At 41.2% G+C, this 14,861-nt stretch overlaps 2 protein-coding genes and 1 long non-coding RNA gene across 5 annotated transcripts in view; all 3 read left to right on the forward strand.

The window, feature by feature from the left end:
* REEP3 (receptor accessory protein 3) overlaps positions 1 to 9,502 on the forward strand; it is a 32,604-nt gene extending 23,102 nt beyond the window's left edge. Inside the window, exons 6-8 of one of the 3 annotated variants that reach the window (XM_029962630.1) lie at positions 5,119 to 5,263; positions 7,685 to 7,851; positions 8,596 to 9,502. In XM_029962630.1, the coding sequence (XP_029818490.1) occupies positions 5,119 to 5,263; positions 7,685 to 7,851; positions 8,596 to 8,652 (369 nt within the window). In that variant the 3' untranslated portion in view covers positions 8,653 to 9,502. The remainder of the gene's footprint in view (positions 1 to 5,118; positions 5,264 to 7,684; positions 7,852 to 8,595) is intronic. The other 2 variants (XM_018079912.2, XM_018079913.2) reach the window with 2 other exon arrangements.
* Positions 9,503 to 9,534: 32 nt separating this feature from the next.
* Positions 9,535 to 12,621, forward strand: LOC108640935. Its single transcript, XR_001921605.1, has 2 exons — positions 9,535 to 10,238; positions 10,327 to 12,621. It is a non-coding gene; the product is annotated as an uncharacterized LOC108640935 (long non-coding RNA).
* A 1,240-nt stretch (positions 12,622 to 13,861) lies between these two features.
* Positions 13,862 to 14,861, forward strand: part of LOC103759820 (solute carrier family 22 member 15-like) — a 23,886-nt gene continuing 22,886 nt past the window's right edge. The window contains exon 1 of the mRNA XM_008926245.3: positions 13,862 to 13,883. The gene's annotated coding sequence lies outside the window, so the exon portion shown is untranslated. The remainder of the gene's footprint in view (positions 13,884 to 14,861) is intronic.

Below are 14,861 nucleotides of genomic sequence, written 5' to 3' on the forward strand. Positions count from 1 at the left end.
TTTTCCGAGAGTTGACTGCTGCCTCCAGCAGGTGAAAAGATTATCCCTTCAACAGGAGCTGGTGGAGCATGCTATAGGATTTCAGGAATGGAGTGGTGTTAGTGAGACTGGTTTTGATGGGAAGGACACACTTTCATCACTATTTTTTTTTTACTTTTTTTAAAGCATGCATACTTATTCTGATGTAGCAGGTCCCAATTTAGGAGAGGGGGAGATTTAAACATATGTGTGAGGTTAAACCTATGTCAAAAGAAACACTGAAGTATCCAAGCAAACTGCTTATGCTGACTTTGGGAGGGTGGTAAAATTGCTTGGGAAGTTGCTGAAATATTTTTAAGATCAAATGTGGGAAAGAGTGACTTTCTCCAAGGGCTGTCAAAGGAATAGGGGATTACCATTAAAAGGCTGGTTGGGTCTGTTAGGGGGGCTGGAGCAGCCAACCAGGTCAATCTGCTGAAATCTGGCACAGATTTAAACCTGCTCCACTGTAGTTAAATCAAAATGTAATTGGCAGGAGCAGTGGCTTATAGCTTACATTCCCATACTGATATTTTTAGCTGGCACTAGTTAGCCACTGTTCACAGAAAATTTAGTGCTTCAAAACCTGCTAAATGACATACATTAGCAAAATAAATTGTGTTAAATTAGCATGTCAGAAAACAAATCTTTGTAAAATCTGATATCAAGAGACTCAGAGATGAAAGAAATAGTCTATGCTGAGTTTTTATGTACCAAAGGAAGTTTTTATTAGTGAAAGAAATGGAAACAAGATGCCTTTAATGATATAAAAGTGTTGCAGCACTTTCAACTCAACAGTATATGGATTTGGGGTAGTTATTTCCACAACACTAAGTTCCACTGATACATCTTATATTTGGTGCTGGTTATCTGTATGGTTTCAATTTTTGCCAACCCGTAAATCCTGACTTCTTGAGCTACCAGTGAGAACTGGTTTCTTTGTCAGTCCAAGGAGCCGTGTGGTGCTAATGAAGCTGTGACCTGCTCTGTCCCTCTTCCTGAGCTCACACAAAGTGTTCATCTGTGAGGTGTTGGTAGTGATGATAATATGTTTTGAGGGCTGCGTTTCTGAACGTCTTTTAGCCACCCTGAATCTACTGTCTCTTTCCTGGCTTTGCTGGGAGTTCCCGGTGTTCCCACTCCAGGCACAGCAGAGGCAGGATGTGTCTCCCAGCCAGCTGTGGCACACAGCCAGCAGCACTGTGAGCAGCAGCGCTGCTTTCACTCTCCTCCCTGCTGGGATGCCTGGCCTGCTGCAGAGGTCACTTGCGGGACAGCAGCCCCTCTCCAGCCTGAGAGGGAACAGCAGTCATTCCCTGTCAGCTCCCATCGGATCAGGGAGGGAACAGCTGGGAATGTGGGTACTGCAACCACGGAACTCCCAAGCAGCTCTGTGGACACAGAGTCCATTGAGAACTTGTCTAGGGAAGGCAAGCAGCTTTAGTCTGTGATCCTGGCCACTGAGGGCTGCAAGTCCAATTTAAACAACAAAAAGAGTCCTGAGGCAGACACAGTGTGGTGTTTGTTTACAGCAACTTCCTTGGGTTAAGCATATAGACCATAAAATGACATGCTCAATAACGGAACAGAGAATGGCACCACATATATGAGGGGCAGGGGATGAGACTGAATGCTAATAGCTTGCTAGAGGCTGAGTAGTCTCGAAAGGAGGCCCTTAAGTAGGATACATTTATTAAAAAAATTGTATTGGAAGTGTATTGCAGCTTTAATTAATGTTTCACATTGGTCACTGGTAATGAATGTGGACTCTCAAAAGTGTTTAATATATTTCACAAAATGCTATTGAATAATAAAGCAAAATGATTCTTTAAGACTTGAATTTTGTTTAAGGCAACAGACTTCAGTCTCCATCTAAAACATTTGCTGACATAGAAATTTGAGCACTGAAGTTGTTCTGTGATTGTAAATGTGTGTGTCTCAATCCTTTGTGCTCTAATTTAGTTGGCAGCCTCTGGGCTGGATGCAGCCTGATGTATGTATTCCTTACTGGGAGCAACTGCTGACAGACTGGGCCACCAGCACAGGCCAGGCGACTGCTCTGCCACCTTCTCCTGAGCAGCACCTTGGGGTGTGGGTGTCTGGGGAGAGGTGATGGCTGCTGCCATGTCCATGGCGTGGCACTGGAAGCAGGAGATCCCCCTTCAGCTCTGCCTGCTGTTTTTTGGGCAAACATGTTGCTTTCCAGCAGTCCCTAATAACTATGAACTTTCAGTCCAGGTATTGAAGCTCTTAAAGCATTATTATTCTAAATGTGAATGTTGCTCTCACATTTTTTGCAACAGCAGGTATTTAATCTCACATTTCCTGCTGTAGGAAGGAATTTAATATTTTTCAGCTAGACTTTCATCCTGAGCTGATAGTAATCCAGATCCTCACAGAGTGCTTTGTTTCAGCAGAAAGCAATTTGTCTGCTGCTTTTGGGCATGGAGGTGGAAGGATCTTCTTAAGTCCTAAATGCAGTGTGAGCACAGTGATGTGCACACCCACACAAAACACCTTGAAATTTGTCCTTCAGATAGTCTAGGCAGTGTAGTGAAGTAGAAACCAGTCTTCCTTTGGCTAGACTGGATCTTCCTAGGGCTGGGATGGAGACTGGGGGCACTGTAGGGAGCACCTGCATAGGATTAACACAATGTGATGGTGACTGTCCTGCAGAGCAGTGCTTGTGCAGCCCTGTTCCCACTGTGACTCTGGGGCACGTGTGCTGCATCTCTTGTTTGGGTATATATCCTTTCAAACTTCTTAGTGTTTACTGTGTGTAACTTGAGTAAAACTTTCCATCTTGGCAAGTACTTTTGGAATGAAGGGCCCATTGTATGACTCCTTAGGTCCTCCCTGAACTAGGCAGTGCTCCACAGGAGCTCTAGCTCAAGCATGCAGTTTGGTTAAGGGCACAGTGTTATTTTATGGCACACAGTTGACTTTTTTTCCCCTTTGAAAAACAAAATTTTCTGTCCAAAAGCTGCACTGGAAAATAAGGCTGAACGTTTCCAGCTTGGATCTACTCCTCTGTCTACAGTGGAATAAGAAATACAGGCTTGTAATGTGAATTCTCCTTAGCATGGTAGTTGCTATAGGCTTAATTTCGTTATCCTATTCAATTTCCAAATGTCTTTTTGTAGTATATCATATGATGAATGAACTTGCTGGGCAATTGTTATGCAAGTGTGTCTTTCCACACTTCTGCTTCTGGCCAAAACCAGCTTCTGTCACTGTTTTATAGCAGACTCCGTTCACACTTGGCGAGTGGAGTTGTGCTGAATTTGTGTGGATTCTGCTGAGAACCAGCTGGGCCTATTTTACGTGTTCATTGGTGCTCAGGGACTGAAACTCATGTCCTGTTGCTTCTCTTCAAGCAGTGGACACAGAATGATCAACAGTCCTGTGTTGTAGCAGATACTGTGAGCTGTTCTCCCTCCAGTTCTCTCCACAAGAAGTGGAGTAGTGAAAGGGCAGGATTTCTCCTGCCTTAGGAGGAATCTTAGGAGACCTGTCTTAAATAAACCATTTTGGGGGATAAAATCGACTTTAGAATTTCTACAGTCTTTTATACAGAGACTGTACAGTGTCCATAGTACATTTTAACTCAAAGGCAAGCTGTACCCATGTTTTTGAGAACTGTGAGTCATCCTACAAGTATGTAGGAAGAGCTGGAAAAGTTAAGACTTCTACTTCTCCCACAAGAAACCTTTTCTTTGTTATTGTTCAGTGTCCATGTATGAATAGTGGTGTAAAAATTATAATAGGTTCTTGCTTGAGTAGCACACTGTCCTAGTTTTATATGCTGTACTAATGACTAGTCACTAGAAAATTAATATTAGGTTTCAACCACTTTCACCCCCACCCTTTGGTAGCTGTGCAAGCTTAAGGAGTTTAACTCCACTGTCTCTTCACTTTACATGGCTATTTTTAATGTGCAATAATTCAGTGTGCTGGTTTACCATCTGCAAACAGTTGTTGTCATCAGAGTGGGAACAAATGGCTGTGGCCAGTGGTGCAAGAACTGCCTTGTGCTGTTGCAGAGAAAGGTGTGTAGAATTGTATCCGGATTGCTGCTGCTGCTAGCTAACATAAAGCTTTTACTTAAAAGCTTCATTTGCAAGAATGAAACAAAATCTTGAGCTCTTGCTTGAAGTGGAATTAGTGCACAGGTTTGTCAACCTTCCCCTGAAATGGTGATTTTTTTTTGCCTCATGCTACAGAGGGGAAGAATTAAGTGTTATTTTAATGTGACTTTGAGTCCTTGTTCTTGTGTGCTTGCTCTTTTAGTTGCTTATGCAATAAATTAATCTTAAATGCTTTAATAATAACATCTGATGTAAGACAAAAGAGCTGCTTGATGATCCTTCTTTCCAACAGGGAACTTTCTGTATGTCCCATATAGTAGAGATGTAAGGGCAGTTGGAGAAGGAATTCTAATGTTCACGTGATCAACTATTCTCCTGTGTAGCATTCAATTTTGGGTTGGTACTATGTCAGTAAAGCTGGACTAGTAGGAGGACCTGCTAGCCTGGAGTCCAGGCAGGACCTCTGGTGTTTGTGATTTGAAGTTTCTGTCAACTACAGCTGCCTCTTTCTCAGTTCTTTGAGTTATGATACAGAACATATTTTTAACACTTTTTTTCTTTCTTATGCGTATTCAAATTTTTGGATGGTAAAAATATAAAATAGCAGAAAATGCTCTTCGTCCATGCTTTTTAAAATGGAAATGTTTAAACTCTGTCCTGCTACCCAGAACTGCTAGAGAAATGCCATTTTTGAAGTGAATGGAACATCTCTGTGTGTTTCTTTTCAAACACTTCCTCTCACCCAAGGAACCCTTATTTGCTCAGGTTAAAGGAGTGGAATGAGGCATTTGTGATGGAACTGCCAGTTCATGTGTAACTTTGCCAAATAAGAGTAACCTATAGTTAAGCCTGGGTAAAAGCAACATCTTAAAGCAAGTGTAAATCTACTGCATGTGTATGTTCTGTGTTTTGTAGTGCAGCAAGGAAGCATGGGCTTAAATATCTTAACCCGAGCTGAGCAGCAAAGTTAAACCTCTGCTGTGTTTTCAGGGATTCTGTTGTTGTATTTCAGAGCCAAGGTGCAATAACTGAGAAGCTGAGGAGTTTCAGTATGCACGACCTGACCACTATACAAGGAGATGAACCCATGGGGCAGCCCTATCAGACCTTACCAGAAGCAAAAAAGAAAACCAGAGCCTCTACAAGTGAATCTTCAGGTATGTATCTGGTTTTTTTCTAGCTAAAAGAACAATTGACCCGAGACACGAGTGGAAAAGCAGAAATAAATTTACCCCATCTCTAAATGGAAAAGACCTCAAAGAATTCCACTGAAACAGAGTAGATGTGATCAAAATACAACAGTTGAGAAACCCTTCCTGAATTTTTTTTCCCCAGCCACTCTCAGTGTAGTTATTCTGTACTCATTACTCCTGTCTTTACCAGTTGGCAACAAGAATTCCTTGCCAAAGTAAAACTTAATTGGAAGTAAAAAAATACGTGAGTGGTGTTTCTGTGACAGGCGTACAAGAAGTTAAACATGAAAATATATGGAAACTCAATAAATAAAAAGGGAAAACTAATGGCAATTCCCTGGGTGTGTAATGATAGATCAGAATGTTAAGTTGCTGATGATGATAGGAGTAATGAAGGCATTGAGTTGTCATATCAACACTCAGAAGACACTGTGTGGGGACCAATATATGGCTTTGTTCAGAGATATTATTGTACTATTATATTACATGTATTGTTATTGTCATCATCACTTTGCTCTCGAGCCTGTGATGCTTGAAGGAAGGTTTAGGTGGAAGACTGACAACTGCACCTTTTGAAATGACGGGGCTACAATGTAAAGGAGTTGATATTTCCCACAGAAGAAGTAGGTCTGGTCTTTTTCTTTTCACTTGAACCTGTTATTTGTTCTCATCCTTCCCTTTCTGAGAGGGGTGGTGCTTGTGGAGTACAAGGAATTCCAGGAATCACATGATAGCTGTGTTGTTTCTGAGGGATAGATGTCCAGCTGAATGGCTCTAAGCTGAACTGCACATCCCACCTATGCAGGGCAGTGTATGGACCAGGTCTCCTGGCTGGAGAGAAAGCTCTTGATGAATTCCTGGCTGCATTAGGAATGATGTCCCTGCAGCTCTTTTGTAGGGGCTGTTTCTCAGTCAGGGAACATTAGTTGTCCATCTGAAATAGCTTGGAAATGCTCTACAAACTTAAAGAAAAAAAAATGCTTAAGTTATACTGTATAAATAGTCACTTATTGTGAGATTCAATTTCAAATATCAGAAAGCTTTCTATGAGCTGGTTGAACTTAATTGCTTCTGCTCCTGGACCCAAATCTAGGATACACCTCTCATGTTATCTTTGAATTTTCTTCAGCATTAGAATTTTAAAAGAAGATCATACCACAGATGCATTTAGGGAAGCTGCATAGCAATATTTTGTTGTGCTTAGCAGGATGTTGATTTTTTACCATTGTGCTGGGAGTTTTGTGCAAATTGGTTGGAAAGGCCTAGTTGTAGGACATTATTCTTAGGAGGGCTGAGCTGTCAGTGTGCTTGCTGTGAAAAGGGCAGAGGTGATGGAGATTCGTCAGAAAAGGTGCTACAAATAGAGACAAAGAAGTATTGGTGTCACTGCAAACATCCCTGGTCAGAAATGGAGTGACAGATACAATTCAAATCTTCCATATTATTGAACAAGATGAGTTGAAACTATTGGAAGCAGAGATGTGTTCCCTCTGGAATGGCAGAAGAGGTAAATCTGCCTGAAGTAGCTGTGGAGTAGGTGAATGTGATCGCAATTTCAGGAAAAAAGAAGAATTGAGGAAAATAATCTTGTTAAACAGAAACAAAATATTGGCTTAAGATGAAATGTATACTGGTCATTAGTAAAGTTTGGTTTGGAGTCTAAAAGGTGTTCCTGAGTGTTACAGCCCGTAGGTTCTGGAACGGCCTTACAGAAGGAGAGTTTGGTGGGGGGAAAGAACCAGTCTGGATTTGGAGGCTTTGTGACAGGGCTGTGATGGGGATTCAGGGCTGTTGGACCCCAAGGAGCTTTTCCAGACGTGTTTTTAAGCAGTTTGTGCCCTCTAGTGAGCGTTTTGGGTAGTAACCTTGGTCCTGTTTTTGCAGGATGTAAACAACGCTTACCAGTACTTTGGCGCGTTACTCAGCTGAAAGGAGGTTTGGTTTTAAATATCCAGAGAGGGATGTGAGCACGAAGAAAGATCCTATTAATCAGAGTTATGGAATGGTTTGGACTGAAAAGGACCTTTAAAGATTTATCTAGTCTAACTTCCCTCTCACATGGATTGTGTCCAAAAACCTGAGGTACTCTTTAGGATGACCACTGGGGTTTTTGCAGTTCAGTTTAAAGCAGAAGATGGAGGCAGACTTAGGGTTTTGGTTTTGACAGGTGAGGAACCACAGCATTACACACCTATGGAATCAACTGGCCCATTCCTTACAAATGGCAGAATTAGAAGTAAGAAACTCCTGGCATGTTCCCTGTTTTGAAATACCTGGTACACTGACCATATAGTTTAAAAGAGTAAATGCTGTGTGCTAAAGATGAAACTCATGGCTTTCTTAGAAATCTAAAAGTTACATCTACTACTTATTAAACACTTTCAGAAAAAAATTTTTTAAAAGGTTACAAAACACCACTGGAAAAAAATGCTGGAGATGATAAAACAGATGAGGAGATGGAGGGGACACATTCAGAGGATGAAATGTTTGCTCAGAGAGGCCTTCGAAGAACTCAGAGCATGAAATCTGTGAAAACTAAAGGCCGTAAAGAGGCAAGTATGATCCTGGTGAACTGCTGAGTTTGGTTGTCCAGTGTACCTTGTTGTTCTTAACAGTGCAGAAATTTATTTTTATTTTTAATCTTGAAGGAGTTATCAATGATAACTGGGTTGTAGAATGCTAAATGGAGGAGGAAGTATGCGATAATATCTAAGCTTGGAGCTTTTGTGCTTTGGAGTGTTCAGGGGCAATACATGAATGAAATGAACTTGAGAGAGGAACAAGGGAGAGGAGATGAAGCACACTCTGTGCTTGTAATGCTGATTCTGGCACCACTGAGCCCGAATTCCAGGAACTGCTCACCTCGAAAGGGCTACAGAGAGTGGTATTGTCACCTGCATGTCACGCACACTTCAGCATCTGCTGCTCAGTGGATTAAAGAAGATTCAGAATTTGTTAGTTCCCATAGATATATGGCCTGCTTTGACTCTTTGTGCTCCACAAAGAGAAGTGCTTTATATTTCTATGTGCCACAAAATCTAAAGATACTTCAGGATAAAGCTCTGTGGAGTCTCATAAAAGTTTATGGGTAATTTCAGGAAAACATATGAGACTTACTCTTCTGGTCCAATTCTGTTGAAACTGCATCTTATTCATTCATAGGTAGCTTCTCTGAATGAAACTGTGGAGTGTCCAAAGCACATTTAAAGACATTTGCTAAATTGGATTAGTGGAGAGGTAAATAATATGATGTGACTCAACTCCTTGTTAAGTTGTGATTTCATTTCTCCCCTCAGATACGATATGGATCCCTGAAATACAGAGTAAAGAAGAGACCTGTTGTCTACTTCTGAGTGCATTGCACGATGCCTGCAAGACAAACTGCTGTACTCTGATAACTTGAATTTCAGTGTGTCAAGTGTTACAGACCTGTGTATGGTTCACATATGAGTGTGTTTGGATAGATACAGTAGGACTTGGTTTTGTGAGCCCAGGTGATGGGATAAAGTATTACTCTGCTCTTCTGTGATTGCTTATTGTTTAGATTTAAATCTGGACAAGTTATGGTATGAATTTCAGCACTCCTCAAAGTGGGGTTAAATGAGTACAGGAAAAAGCCTTTTGCCAGAGGTACTGAACAGACAGAAATAATTACAACTCCAGTTGAATCGGTGGAAGTTGTGAGTATTTGGAGCGTGTGAAAATGGAAGCCATAGTGTCCCCGAGTTTACAAGGAAAGATAGATATACTTGAAATACTTTTCTGAGCTACAATTCCTGAAAAGGCCTTTGTGTAATTTTTAAATGTACAGTTTCGAGGACAGTGGATGATGGTGGGAAAGGAAAAGGAAAGGTGAGGTTAGATAGGATACATCCTAAACATCATCATCTTGCATCATGTTGCCAAGCTTAATAAATTTATATAATTCTAATAGGTGCAAACTGGGGGTACATTTAGCACTTTATGCAAAACTGTGTAGTTTTGCACACTTAATAATTTACAACTGCACATGTAATTTTAGTGACTTGATAGGTTGAATGCCAGCAATTCTTGTATTTTTAAAATTTATTGCTTAAGTACAGTTAGGATGCTATAGATAATTGCTACTAACAATATTATCAGGTGCCTTTCTGTGTATTATAAGACCGTGTGGGTTTTGTCTGTGTGGGGCTTTTTTGGCTTTTTTTTCTTTTTTTTCTTTTTTTTTTTTTTTTTTTTTTTTTTTTTTTTTTTATTTTTTTTTTATTTTGTTTGTGTCCATCTTCCTCCTTTTACCTAGAGAAATGTAATGTGATTTAAGTCGGTTTTTGGTTAAAATTGTGGTAAGTGAAACTTGTAGCAATTCCAGTGCTAGACCTCAGGGATCTGCTCAGCCCATCAGCTGTGTGTTAGAAGTCATGCCAACATGAAGGCATGTGTGATAGATGAGTCAGGCCCTGGTTTGGTTTTGCTCTACATTGCTTTAAGAATGAATATATATATATATATTTTAGAACATGTGTGTATATTTCATATCATATGTGGATCCTAAAATGGTCTGTGTAGTGCTTTCTTTTATTGCTAAAGTTATTACTAAAATATTTGCATATAAGTAGCTTTTTCTAAAAGTCTAGTTGATTTAGTCAGCCATTCTGTAACCTAGAGTCCCATGGCATATCTGCACAGAGATTAATTTTGGAATGTCCTCCAAGGCAGGGAGTTGTGAAAATGACTTCTTTAGGTCCTCTTTGGTTCTATTTTCTGCGATTCTGAGAATGAGGCTGATTTTAGTTTTCCGTGTGACTGCATTTCTACTGTGGATTCAGGGAGAAAACCACCCACTTTTTGCAGATAGTATTTTATTACATATTGTGGGGAGAGATGGTGTTGCTTTCTTTGAAGAGAAAATGGCATGTGACTTGTCCTACCCTTGGATCTCTGACTCCAGTCCTTCTCCCAGGTATTGACAGTCAGCTGCAAGTCCATTGCAGTGCTCTTAAACGTGTTTCCAATTCTTGAGCCACTACAGTTCTTTTCCTTTCTTACAGCTGCAGGAGTTCCCTGCTGGTGGGCACTTACTGCCCTCCTGGTACACACTGGCACTCGGAGTATCCTCCTGCATCCTTCAGGACAGGGCTGGGACTGTGTGGATCCAAGTGCAGCTGGTCTGTGTGGCACTGCAGCGCTCCCTGGCTGTGAGGGGAGTAAACCCAGTGCAAAGCTGGGGCTCAAACACCACGCTGATGGCACAGTGCTTTAACAGATCCAAGCTTTAATGGACCCAAGGAAGTTCAGTGCTGTAGTGAGAAGTCCCAGCTGTCCACACGTGATTAAAAGTCTAAAGCTTGAATTGCTTTACTCAAAGACATATATCAGAAGGTAGGAAGGCTGCTCTCTCCCAAGTAAGAGAGCAGAAATCCTGTCCTCTAGCCAAGACTGCACCTTGTGATCCAGCTTTTACAAGGAGCTGCTGGCTGTGGGGAGGGAATGATCACAAAGGCAGCCTCCTCCCCAGGGTGTGGGAGTCACTTCTGCCCCAGGAATGTTTGTGCTTCTCATCTGTTTCCCTGAGTGCAAGGGAGAGGCTGTGTGTGTGTGTTATGTCAGACCTTAGAGGAAGCTGAAGCTTTTGCATCTGCATCTCACCCCTCTCTGAACATTCTGCTAACCTGGGATGGAATCTCTGGCTTACTGTCCAGCTGAGCATCCTCCTCGAGCACTTGCTGCTGCATTTTGCTGTAACTCATCATGCTTGTTTTTATCAGCAAGCATGGCAATAAAACAATCACTTTTTTCTACAAATCACAATCCTGCATGAAGGAGCAGGGTAAGCCCTTCTTTCAGAAATACAGTTCCTGTTACAGGTTCACATAGGTCCTCTTTTGGGGGTTGCGTTTTTAACATGCTTCCAAAGCTGGAGATCATCTGAGTATTTTGGGCTCTACCACACTCATGTCAGGAAGTTGCTCTTTGTGTCTCTGTGTACCTGAGGCTGTAGCTTGGGGCAGACTTAACTTGCTAACTCAATTGGCTAAATAAACTCTTTCTTGAACCTTGCATGGAACTAGGAAAGCTGGCAGAATTATTCATATTCATTACTGTTTCCATATAAATGTACTTCGGTTCTCTCAGATACTGTCTTAAGTGACCAAACTCCCAGTGTTTTCCTAGCTGTTTTGTTCAGTCCAATAACCAGCTGTAAAATTCTTTTCTTGACAGCCTGATTTTGCTCTTTGAATTCATCCTGAAAGTGGTTCACTGTGTATTATCTTAATTTTTTTCTTCTTGCTGTTCACTGTCAGCTGATGTCAGCAGAGCACAATGGCATGATTAGCTTTCATCCCAATTTGCTTGTTGAATTTAGTTTGGTTTTGAAATACTACACAATCGTTTAAACTTTGTGTACAGAGAATTTTTGAAGTTTTCTTGCCTTAGCAACTACAGAAATCATCTGTCTAGCTCTTGTCAGTAAACTTGTTGGAAAAAAATGTTAAAAATTGATGTTTACCTTAACATTCTGTTTGGTCTTGGACTATAAAATGTAGTTTCATGTCAAATTGGATAACCTTCTTCTCAAAGTATTTCCTGAGAATTGACAGCCACCAACAGGACTGCTAATGTAGTTAAACAAAACTTACACAGAGGTTAAAGGTGCTTTAAAAGAGAATATGTGTTTCTGTTTAAATCATATCAAGGTTTCAAGCCTTTCCAAAATATATGTGAACTGACTCAGAGTTCTGAGCAAGAGCCTACTGGACATGTTCAAATACCCATGTTTGAGATGAGGATTAAATTGATGGCTTCAGCTGCAAATAAGCTTAGGCCAGAGTCTGATTACAATGTAATTGCCAATATTGTGAATTTCTTTGGTATATGAAAGTAACTGATTAATATCCAAGATGCATTTTACAAACTATAATGAATTTTAAGTGAACAGAAGATAATTTGATAAAACAGAATGGTGAAGAAAATGCTGGATGCATTTAAAACTCTCTTCATGACAATAATGTGTTTTATTTTTGGTGTTGCTTTTATTAATGGGAAGTTGGTATTTTTAAGTATTTTTCTACAAAGATGTGTATGTGCAAAGGCAATACTTTAACATTTTTCAAGAACTTGTATTTTTAAATGCTGTAGACCAGAGACTGTCTACATTTGGACTGAAGTTAGTAGCTTTAAAAAATGCAATGTAAGCTTTAATTTTTATATTATAATAATAACTTGCTGACAACTTGTTTACATATTTGTAGGAGGGAAGGCTTTGTTATGCATTGACTTATCTTGATGCTCTCTTTAATAAATGCTGCTTTGAGCAGGATGCAATGGATGTTTTATTACCTGAATTACGATTAACAAACCAGTCAGTATGTGATCTGTGTTCTGTTGTTTATCATAATGGTTTCAGCACCAAAACAACTCATCTGAACTTTGGAGAGGCTTTTAAAACTCTTTGAAGGGTGACTGACCTGCCTTGGGGGTTCTGCCATGGAACCTGAAGCTGATTTACACTGAAATGGAACTTACCCTGGGAGAGGCAACTTGAAAATGGTACAGTGTTACCTGTTTGAGATGTTTGGTTCAGAGTAAACTCAAATTGAGATGTTTCCTGTCCCAAAGGATACACCTTCCTGGGGAACTGCTGGACAGCAAACTGATTTGAGTTTGTATTTCCTAGGCAGAGTTCCTGTGGTGACCCAGAGAAGGAAGGTGTCCTTCTCAAACAGCTCAAATAAGCTGTTAACACTCCTCCCAAAACCCAATCCAAAACCTCAGTGACCATGTTCTCTGGACCTTGTTTGCAAGGCTCCTGACTTACTGCCTCAAAGGAAAGAATTGCTTAATAATGTTAATTGAGGAGAAAGATTTGAGAGACAGTGGCAATAAATATAAGCATTATGAAAATTCATCTGACTGTAAGGGACCTTGCAGTGATTCAGTTCCTGATGTCAGAGCAGTTCATGCAGTACAAACCCCCTGGCAAAAAATTGTGGATGTCAGAAAACAATGTTGACCTTTTCTCCTTCATTTGTTCAACTGATGTTTAGCAGGTAGCAGGAACATTCCTGAATGTGGGCTGAAACTCTGTCCCGCTGTGTAACGTGATGTTGGTGAGACCCACTCAGGGAATCATTACCTGATGATTCTAAAACAGTGCTGGTATGTATGTCTTAGGCTGAAATGTTAAAGGTGAAGCAGATGCAGCAACAATGGGGACAGGTTTTTTTGGGCTCTTTTTTTTGAGTCCTTGGGTGGGCATTGTGTGTTCTCCACACTAACATGAGAAAACAGATGTTGGAATATGAGGGGAAACCAAATAGGTCCTGTAAAATCAGTAGAGTTCCAAAATTACTGTTGTCCTTTCTGTAGCTATATTCAGGAACGGAACAGGAGCCTGTCTTATGTTTGCCCGCCTTTGCCAAGGTTCAGTGACAGATTGCTCTGTCTGAATTAGGGCAGGAATCACAAAAGCAGCTGGAGCAGAGACTACAAGGACCTCAAAACGCAGGATTTCAGTGCTATCTGCCAATGTACAGTGACTACGTGGATGAGGAAGCTTAGAAATTATTTAGAAACTTCCTTTTTTACAGGCTGTCCCAGTTCCAAGGTAAGCAGCACTTTGACCCTCAGCTGTTCCTGGGCAACAAACTCATTCTGTTGCGTGGCACCTGCTGCTTCCTCGGGGAGCTGTGCTGTGACAGCCAGTCTTTCTACTAATTTTAGTTCTCCTGGAATAAGAATACTAAGGGGAGGTCATCCTAACTTACTGCTTCAAAGGATTTCTTGATTGGGCTGAGGAGAAAGACTTAAAACCCCAAAGCAAAATTAAAACCCTGTACAAAGTTAGTGTAATAGTAAAAGCTGCACCTTCAAACGTAATGGTAGGAAAAATGCAAATGTAACTGTGTGTTAGAGTCTTGAAGAAATTGCACCAAACAAGGCTAGTCACTGTGCTTTTGTCAAACACCTTAATTAATGATGGTTAGTGTCTCTATTCTTAATACTAGATTTGCCAACTTGAAAGGAGTTTCTCCTGCTCTCCTGCTGTCTATAGGGTGTGGAGCTTTTTGGTGTCACCCTGCAAACTAGATGAAAGCCACAGGGTGAAGAGAGCATTTATGGTAGTTCACATTGTTAATTGAATTGGCAGGGCAGCCTCCTAGTTCAGTAGGTGCCGAATTACCACATGACCAGAGACAGCAGCCCGGGGAAAAGGCTACTGAGCAAAATTAACCTTTGGTAGCAGCCTGCAATTATCTAGTCTAGATGAAATCCTGATGAAAAACACTGCTTCTCTTAAAATCCAGGCTATGAAAGAGGGAGAGCCGCTCCCGTTTTCAGACAGCTCTGGAACAACTGCCGGGCTGTTCTGCTCTCCTCCGGGGTGTCTCCCGCAGCACCCCGTGATTGCCTGTTTGCTGGAGAGGAGATGTGGCCATATCTCGGAGCATCCTGCCTGGACCCACCTCCTGCCTTGGCAGCCTTTTCTTCCTGCAGCGTGGGGAGGCTTTTCCCCACCGCCTGGCGCGGATGCCCCGCGCTCCGCCCACCCCGTTCTGCGGCTGTGGCGGAGCTCTCGTTCCAA

The sequence above is a fragment of the Manacus vitellinus genome, unplaced genomic scaffold (genome assembly GCF_001715985.3).
Source record: "Manacus vitellinus isolate BGI_N305 unplaced genomic scaffold, ASM171598v3 scaffold_48_pilon, whole genome shotgun sequence".
NCBI lineage: Eukaryota > Metazoa > Chordata > Aves > Passeriformes > Pipridae > Manacus > Manacus vitellinus.